Source organism: Vigna angularis, chromosome 1, assembly GCF_016808095.1.
Source record: "Vigna angularis cultivar LongXiaoDou No.4 chromosome 1, ASM1680809v1, whole genome shotgun sequence".
Taxonomy (NCBI): Eukaryota; Viridiplantae; Streptophyta; class Magnoliopsida; order Fabales; family Fabaceae; genus Vigna; species Vigna angularis.
Window position 1 is genome coordinate 46,486,165 of NC_068970.1, and position 9,113 is coordinate 46,495,277.

The 9,113-nt window shown below is 38.4% G+C and overlaps 1 protein-coding gene across 1 annotated transcript; it reads left to right on the forward strand.

The window, feature by feature from the left end:
• Window positions 1-565: 565 nt before the first annotated feature.
• LOC108319390 (uncharacterized) lies at window positions 566-1,709 on the forward strand. Its single transcript, XM_017550503.2, has 2 exons — window positions 566-720; window positions 837-1,709. The coding sequence occupies exons 1-2, from the start codon at window positions 691-693 to the stop codon at window positions 1,173-1,175; spliced, it is 369 nt and encodes a 122-aa protein (XP_017405992.1). The 5' UTR covers window positions 566-690; the 3' UTR covers window positions 1,176-1,709.
• Window positions 1,710-9,113: the final 7,404 nt, after the last annotated feature.

The following is a 9,113-nucleotide window of genomic DNA, read 5'->3' on the forward strand; positions in this document are numbered from 1 at the left end:
GGAAGACGAATGAAATCACGCATCTGGTTCGCGAGAATGAAGATCGCGATTCGCATTGGGGTTGCTCTTCACCGTTTCTGGGTTTCTGGTTCTTGGTTTTCTAAGTGCAGGTTGAATGGGGAAGATGAAGAAGCGGCAATGGGTGACGGCGAGTGATGAGTCAATATTTTCTTGATTTCACTTAGCTTATTGTGCTAGATTTAGTTAGGAAATTGTGCTTGAATGTCTAGTATTTTCCCATTTTTATTAATTGTGCTTAATTTGACCAGAAATTCTTATTTTAATTAATTTGAATTATCTGAGCTTATTATTTTCATTATTGATTGCAGGGAAAATTTTGGAAATACATTTTGGGACATTTAGAAGGGTTGCCACATAATTCAAGACTCTCCACATAGACAATTTAGAATTAATTATATTCTAATTTAGTAGTTTAGAATTTTTGGATCAACGTTTACACTTTGGGTTAATTTTTGGTAAAGGAGACTAGACCCAAAAGTGGAGGGAGTCACTTGGCATCCTAGGTTTTTTTAGGGCAACCGCCTCCCGCATAAAAGGAAGCACATTTCATTTTGAAAGAGGTGGGGGGCTGGACGTGTGAAGAGGCGTGACCAGCCGCCACACTCATTCAGTTTTTTTTCTCTTGGCTAGGAACTTTTTTTATTTTGTGGAACGCTGTTACAAAGATGGATGAAAAAGCTCCAAGTTAATTTGGCTGATGTACTCGTTGCCCTTTTTATTTTTGGTTCATGCACTTTTTATTGAAGTTTTTAAGCTTATGATTGTATTGTCCAACGTTGCACACTGATTCTTGGAGTTTGTTTTGGCTGGAGAAGAAAGCACTGCCACGTCTGTGTTGGAGCTGCATGCTTGCTTTAGGAAGGCACTCGGTGAGGGCTGGAAGAGGTGTTAAACAGTGGTCTCATCTTGAGAAGCAAGCTGGTTCATTTTCGTTGTTGGAGCAGCGTGTGTGCACGGGGAGGAAGGAGAGGAGAGAAAACTCACGTCCAGCATTAGGTGCTACACGGATTGCTGGAAGAGAAGCAGCGTTGGGGAGAGAGCTGGGACGTGTTGGAGCAGCCACCCAAGGGGTCTCTCTTGGTTTTCATTCCAGCAGCACGTTGAAGAGAAGCAAGCAGGAGATGGCACATGGAAGGCGCTGGTTTCGTTTTTAATTAGGAGCTGCACGTCCATAGGGTTGGACGGTGATGATTCAAGAGGGAGCTGGAGCAAAGATGTGGTGCGACGGCTGGATGGAGAGGAAGCACACTGCTGATTTCATTGAGCAAGGGAGGATATAATCCAGCAGGTGGTGTCACGACTTGCTGGAAGAAAAGTGTGAGGATTTGCACGGTGATTGAGGAATAAAGAATAGAATAGTGATTCATATTGCTGGAATGCACAAGCTTGGATTCACTTTTCGTTTTAGGAAGCGTGACTCACTTTGCTGGAAGAAAAGTGGAACGGTCAAGCAAAGTAGGAGGGCTGAATCATTGGATGGAGAGAAAGCCACGGTCACATCCAGCTACAACATGCCTTCTTTCTTTATTAGTTTAATTTATTAGTTTAAGTATTGGATTTCATGTTATTCTAGTATTTTGTTATTTGTTTCTAGCATTTCAATTTGCACTCACTTTGAGCACTTAATTTTAATTCCAAGCTGCACTAGGTATTTAATGTTTTAGTTTAAGTGTTGCATTTGATTGGCATATCATGTGTTTCTTTATTTCCTACATTCTAATTAGTTCACACATTTTGTTTTAGGACAATTTACTGTTTTCGTTCACTATGTTGTCTATTATGTTCAACTTCTCTATCTTCCTGCGTTTCCAATTTAGTCACTTGCTTTAGAGACCATTTGGTCACAATGTAGGATCGTTTGGTCATCATGCTTTGTTCATTTATTTCAATGTTCCAATTATGTTTGGTTGTATTTAATTTCCGGTTTTAATTTAGTTTATTTCGAATCACAAAAACACTTTCAAACCCCCCCACTACGTGTTTGACTTAAGCCTCGAACCACATTTGGTCCTGGAGAGACGACCTAGGAGTCACTTCCTAGCACTATACTGCATTTTTAATGCACATCAAATTTTATGGGCCGCGACAGCCCCATCAGCGAGGCGTGAAGAACTCGTGAAGAAGAAAGGTTGTACGATGGTGGAGAGACTCACCCAGTGGTGGCGGAAAGGATGGTTATGGTGCTGCGGTGTGGTTGTTTGTTGCAAGTTGTGTCCTCTGCGTTGGTGGTCTGGCGACATGGAGGTCGCGCTTTGGTGTTGGCAGCGCGAAGAAGATAGACTGGCCGTGAGCGTAGGTGCACGATTCTGATTGTCCATGATGGAGGTCACGGTGTGGTTGCGGATGGTGCGGTGCAGAGCTTGCGTCAATGGAGGAGAGGCACGATGATGTTGCTCGCGGTGGAGGTTGGGCGGTTTGGGTGGTGATGGTGGTGGAGGACGATTTGGTGGCGGCGGCATGGAGGATGGCGTTAAGGTTGGTTGCAGAGCGGTGCGGCGGCTGATTGTGCCCTAGGGTTTGGATTGGGAATTAGGGTTTCTGGGGAGAAGATGATGATGTGGCAGAGGGGGGTGATGTGGCAGCATGTGGTTGGATAACACTTAAGGTTTTAGATTGCCACATGGCATGATCTAGTGGAGTCTAGTTTAGGAGGGGTGTATATAGGAAACTTAGGGAGGTGTAGTAGAAAAGGCTTAGTGTTTGGGCTTGGTTGTTGGCCTGTTTCAGAAATAGGAGTGTATGTAGGGATTTTAGGAGGTGTAAGGGTAAAGTCTGTCTGTTTGGCTCATTTGTATATTATTTTCCAAACAAAATATGATTTTGGGCCTTGAATTGCCATTTGGACCAATAAAACTTATATTCTCAACTGCACAAATAAACGTAAGAATTTCCAAGAATAATTTATGCAACTAAAAATCACCTTTTAAGTCCCTTTTTTATTTGCAAAGCCAACAATTCCAATCATCACAATTCACTTAAAATCAACCATTTAAGCACAATTATCCCATCAAAAATTTGAATTTTAAAGCATAAATGTGGGCATAAATATGCACTCATCAGCAGCCGAAGGACAGAGTAAGGAATGACATACAAGTAATTCCATCACTTACATATTTGAGATATCTAAGGTCTATCTTAGTTTTAAAGTCACAACAAGTGGATTCAATTATTTCCATTAACTAGTTTCATAAACCTGAGTTCTTAATGCATAACTTATAAACAAGTCAAATTTTTAAGAATTAAAGTCAATCAACCAAAATAGATTCAAACTTAAACTTTGTACCAGAACTGTTTCTAATCATCAATTTTCAATGCACAACGATGATGTAGTGTCCATAAAAGAAAACAACATTTGTTTTATAATTTTTCAACAATTAGCCATGAAGGAACAAATAAAATGCTGAAATATATTAACGAAGAGTTGTTTAACACAAAGAGCTTTTATAAGTCTAAACATGAAAAAAGGGAGATTATTAACAGAAAGAACGAAGAAAGATTATATATCGTTTAGATGTGTATTTATTAATCATAAAAAAAAGGAGATTGTTAAGACACAATCGTCTATACGTCTAAACACTCTCATGTTTTGAAGTTTAACGAAACCACATTAAACAAAATAATAATCTGAAAACACCATAGGAAGAAACAGAAGACTTAGGTTCAAAATCCCTAACATAGAAAAATCTTAGGAAAATGCGTAGACGTTATGCTAAATGATTGATTAAGTCAAAGCGTCTAAGAGAGTTGAAGCTAAATGTGTAAGCTTACTATATTCAAGGGGTATTCAGTTTAATTGTCAAGAAAATGAAACAATGTCAAGAGAATGTTGACAAAAACATTCTAAAATACTAAAACCTAAAAACAACAAAGAAAACATAAACATGCTAAACGCCATTGGTCTAAAAAGGTGAAATCACAAAAAGCGTTTACATAAGTCTAAACAATACCATAAGATAAATTGTTACTTTGTCTAACGATGAAGTCTTTACTCAACGCTTGGTAATTTTAGAATAAAAACTTAATTGTTAAACGTTATCGCAACGGTAGAAAATAAAAAAGCACTTTGTTGTTCTAAGCAAGCATTAAATGACATTAAATGTTCAATGTTCAAAAATAACAAAAAGTGATAATAGATAAGACATATATGTTGCATGCACAATCTACAATATTCTTTGCAGATAACCTACTCTACACGCATCCACTAGCTTCAAATTAAAATATAAGAAGTGGACGTTAAAATATTCACAAAATGTTCTTCACTTGAAGTAGTGTCTAAAAGAAAGTACAACCTACTTTAAACAAAGTATTGAAAAAGCAAGCGTGCTCTGACAAGTTGACTTTAACCAACGGTTGCTGTACACGAAGAAAGAGAAGACATAAGAATCAAGGCCAAGAACTTAGTCTTGTTAAAGACAAAATCGTCTACACGAAGAAACGATCTCATGTTTTGAAGTTTAACCAAATAACATTAAAACAATTTAATGACCCAAAAGCAACCTAGGGTAAAAACATAGAGCCAAAACCCCAAACAAACAAAAACTAGAACCTGAACTCCAAATATAGAAATCATAGGACAAAACTTAGGCCTTAGGAACTACACATACACTTAGGCTAGAACAACCAGACGCATGACTAGACGATATTTTGTCTAAAGGCATCTAAGAGAGAATTGAGCTAAACACTCAATGCTTAAAATACCTGAAGTAGGTATTTGGCTTCTCTTGAAAACAACAGATTGAGACAATGTCTTCGACTAAAAAATTAAATGACTTAATTCTCTAAACACATAAGAAAGCTTGAGCAACCTAAATGTTATCTTTCTAAAAAGAGACAAAAGCCAAAGAAGCATTTACTTGATCAAAACGATACCATGAGCTAAACAAACACCTCATCTTGTGATAGACTATCTATACGTTTGATATCTTTAAATTAAAAAAGCTTAATTGTAAAATGCAACCTAATGGTAGAAAATCAAAAAGCACTTTATCGTTCTAAGCAAGCATGAAATGACATTAAATGCTCAACGTTCAAAAACAACAAAAGTGATAAGAAAATTCATATTTGTTGCATGCACAATTTACTCTAATTTTGCAGATAAGCTATTCTACACACATTAACAGTGTTACAGATCAAATATTAAATGTGAACGTTAGAGACAAAAGAGATAATCATGGAATGTTCCTCTCTTGAGGCAAAGTCTAAAAAGATCGTATAACCTACTTCAAGCAAATGAATGAAAAAACATGCCTATTCTGACAAAGTTGACTTACACAACGCTTACTGTGAAAAGAAGAAAGAAAAAACACAAGCATCAAGGCTACAAACTACAAACGCAGTCTAACGAACAAATTTTCATGAAGCCTATATATAAAAGATCTCTCAAGAAAAAAATCAAGAGGATAGAAAAGAGGATAGCCAAAGTAAAAAAAACTTACAACGACATATCCATCCTAAAGAGAAAAAGAGCGCAAAGAAAAGAATACATCTGAGCTGAAGAAAAAAGAAGAGAAGAGAAAAGAAAAGAGAAAGAGATACTCTCGAGCTTAAGCATCAAATCTCTTACTGCACTTGAGATTTATATTTGAAAATATAAGAACATCCAGGCTAAACGATCCTTTATTTTTTAAAGGAAGTTCTTACAAACGCTATAGTAGAAATGTTCTGAATATCACGATGATCTTATCAATGTATACATTTCAAGTCGGGCATCTAAGTTGTAGAAAGAATATTTTACATGCTCGACAAAGTGCTATATCAGAAGGGTTGCAAAAAATGTTTTCCAAAATCACTATTCAACCCCGCTTCTAGTGTTTTTTAGGTACTCCAATTGTTATCAGAACTAAGCTCACGGGGTCAGTTCTTAGCAAAACTCGAGGAAGCAATCCTGAGGAATGGAAAACAAAGGCTATGCGGTCAACTGTCCTCCCCTCTTCAAGAGAGAGAAGTTCGAGTACTGGAAGCAAACAATGATTGCATTCTTTGAATCATGTCACATTGATATGTGAGATGTTATGGAAACGACAACTACATTCCTGTAGATGAAGAAGGAGCGCCACTCCCAAAACGCAAGTGGACTAATGAGCATAAACAACACTACTTGTTAAACTCTAAGGTTCACAACTCTCTGATGTGTGCTCTCTCTAAAGAAGAATACAAGAAGGTCCATGCTTACCAAGAAGCAAAGGAAATGTGGGACGCCTTGGTCATCACGTAGGAAGGATCAAATGAAGTTAAAATGAATAAGCTGAGCTTGCTGACAAGATAATATGAATAGTTTTCTGTTCTTGAAAATTTGACATTCAAAGCATGTTTAGTATATTCCAAACAATCCTAAACAAGCTGAAGTCCTTGGGAAAGTCATATGAGAACTTCGATCATATTTAAAGAATCTAGACGGGATGAGTCTAGAGGAGCTAGTAGTGATACTAAAAGTTCATGAGCTCGAGCTTCTTCAAGATGGCTCCATCAAAAAGGAGAAAAGCATCGCGCTCAAAGCTCTCAAGAAGACACCCACCAAGGCTCTCAAAATGGACGAATCCTCCTAGGAGTCATATGATGAACATGACTCCATGAACGAGAACGAAGAAAATGAGCTTTCATTCATCATTAGAAAGCTCCAAACATTATGGAAGAAAAGAAAAGGCATAATGATCAAAACTAGATGTCTCGAATCTGGTTCCCAGAACATTAGAAGAGACCGACGACCAAAAGATACAACTGTTTGTTAAGAGTGCAACAAAACTGGACATTTCATATCATAATGTTCCATGCTTGGAAACTTGAAGAAAAAGGCATCCGGGCCTAGATATGAAAAGAAAAAGATGATGATGAATACTTGGGAAGACCTAGACACATAATTTCTCAACTCCAAGAATTCCACAACAAAATGGAGTTGTTGAGAGGAAAAATAGATCTTTACAAGAATGACCAAAACTATTGATGGAAGCAGGTCCAAGCTCCATGCTCGAACAACTTGAACTCTCAGAATGATGCAGCAGATTGAATGGATGCATGAAAATGGAGGTGCACACTAGGTGTTCGATGGAAGGTTCAGTGAGTGTTTGAAGTCTCTCACGCTCAGAAGGTCTTCCAATAAGGAAGGAAGCTAGAGGACAAGGTGCTGGATAAGCACAAGAAGTTTGAACTCAGAGAATAGGGTCTGGAGAAATCTCAACAACACTCCACTATATTTTCCAAGTTGGATTTTACAAAGGAGAGAGCCTCTTTTTTATAGATGAAGAGAGGTCTCCATTTCTGACTTGCAATACATCTAAAAATGAAAAATGAAGTGTGTTGGAGAAGCTAAGAATCTTGGAGCACACGTTTCTCTCAAAGCCATATTAAACATGCCAAATAAAAATGTTGGTGTGAAATGGTTGGATGCTTGGAAGTTTCGGCTGGGCGCAGAGGTGAATCCGAAAGTAAAAATTCCTTTGAAAGTGCAATCCGGAAGTAAGATGCTCATTTCGGAAATCACTTTTTTTCTTCTCTTCTTTGTCTCCTTTGCTTCCTTTAGCTCACCAAGCTTCTTTGGTTGATTGTTCATGGTCTCCAACCTTTATTTAGGTCCTACAAATAGTATAAATATAGTTAGGAAAGAGAATCCTTCTAAGACTTAGAGAAAGAAGATCAAGAAAGAGCTTTTTGTTTAAAGTTCTTCTTCCACTTCCCTTTCTTAGCCTTAGTTTAAGTTGATACTTCTTTGAATGGAAGTTCCTAAAGGGGTTTCCATCCTTCCCTCCCTCTTGAAAACGATTTGTCCTCAAATTGGGAAGATAGAAAGAAGCACAACTTTGGTTATTGTTGTCCTCTTGGATAAAAAATATATCTACAAAAACTAACAAAAATTAATATTAATAAAAGGATGTATCTAAAGACTAGAGGACTAAATGAAGGCCTTTTATTGTTGACAAAGATTGTCTTAGAAGTAGCTGTGGCCTTTAGTTTATTTTTTCTTTCACTTTGTTTTAAGCATTCCCTGTCATGAAATGATGAAACAAAGTGATGTTTTTGAGAAGAAGAGTCAAGTTATGTACCTTTGAAGGAAGAATTTAAAAGCATGCATATACCTTCTTCTCCTTCGTCTTTTCTTTAGAAGGTTGCTTATCCAACCTGTCTTCTTCATTTCTTTCTTTTTCAATTTTCATTTTTATTTTTATTTCATCCTCTTTCACTTGTTGAGGTGATGAGTGCATATTTATGCCCACATTTATGCCTTAAAGTTTAAATTTTTGATGGGATAATTGTGCTTAAATGGTTGATTTTAAGTGAATTTGTGATATTTGGAATTATTGGGTTTGGGAATTAAAGAGACGTAAAAAGTGAGTTTTAGCGCATAAAATATTCTTGGATGTTCTTACGTTTATTTGTGCAGCTGAAATTATAAGTTTTATTGGTCCAAATGGCAATTCAAGGCCCAAAATCACGTTTTATTTGGAAAATAATGTACAGATGGGCCAAACAGGCAACTTTTACCCTTGCACCTCCCAATTTCCCTACATACACCCCTCTTCTCTTAACCAGGCCCAATACTAAGCCAAACAGTAACCCTATTCTAAATACACCTCCTAAGTTTCCTGTTCCTACCCCTCTTAAACTAGACTCCACCAGATCATGCCACATGGCAATCTAATACCCACACATCTGACCATCAAGAAGTTGCCATGTCATTAATCCTCTGCACACCAAATAGTCCAACCACATGCTGCCACGTCATCATATTCCACAGGAAACCCTAATTCCCAATCCACACCCTAGCCGCCACTGCCGTGCCGCCGTCATCACGCACAGCCGCCGTCGCACAACAACCATTGTCAACGTCCGCCGCTGTCGCGACCACCACTCCCGCCACCACAGCGCCTCTCCTCCATTGACGCAAGCTCTGCACCGCATCATCGCACAACCCTTCTTCTCCATCACGCCGCTGCAGAATGCCACCCAAAGCCGCCATCACTTCGCGAGCCTCCTCGCCGCTGCCATGACCGGACATTCACCATCTTCCTCGCGAGCTTCTCGTCAACCACCACCTCACCATGTGCCGCCATCGTCGCACAGCAATCGCCGTCAACCGCAAGCCACCGCCGAGAAACGCC

Excerpts from the sequence above, each read along its gene's own strand:
- LOC108319390 (XM_017550503.2), top strand. The coding sequence starts at position 691 with ATGAAAAAGCTCCAAGTTAATTTGGCTGAT. Across the intron at positions 721-836 it reads TCCAAGTTAATTTGGCTGAT|AAAGCACTGCCACGTCTGTG; the intron begins GTACTCGTTGCC and ends TGGCTGGAGAAG.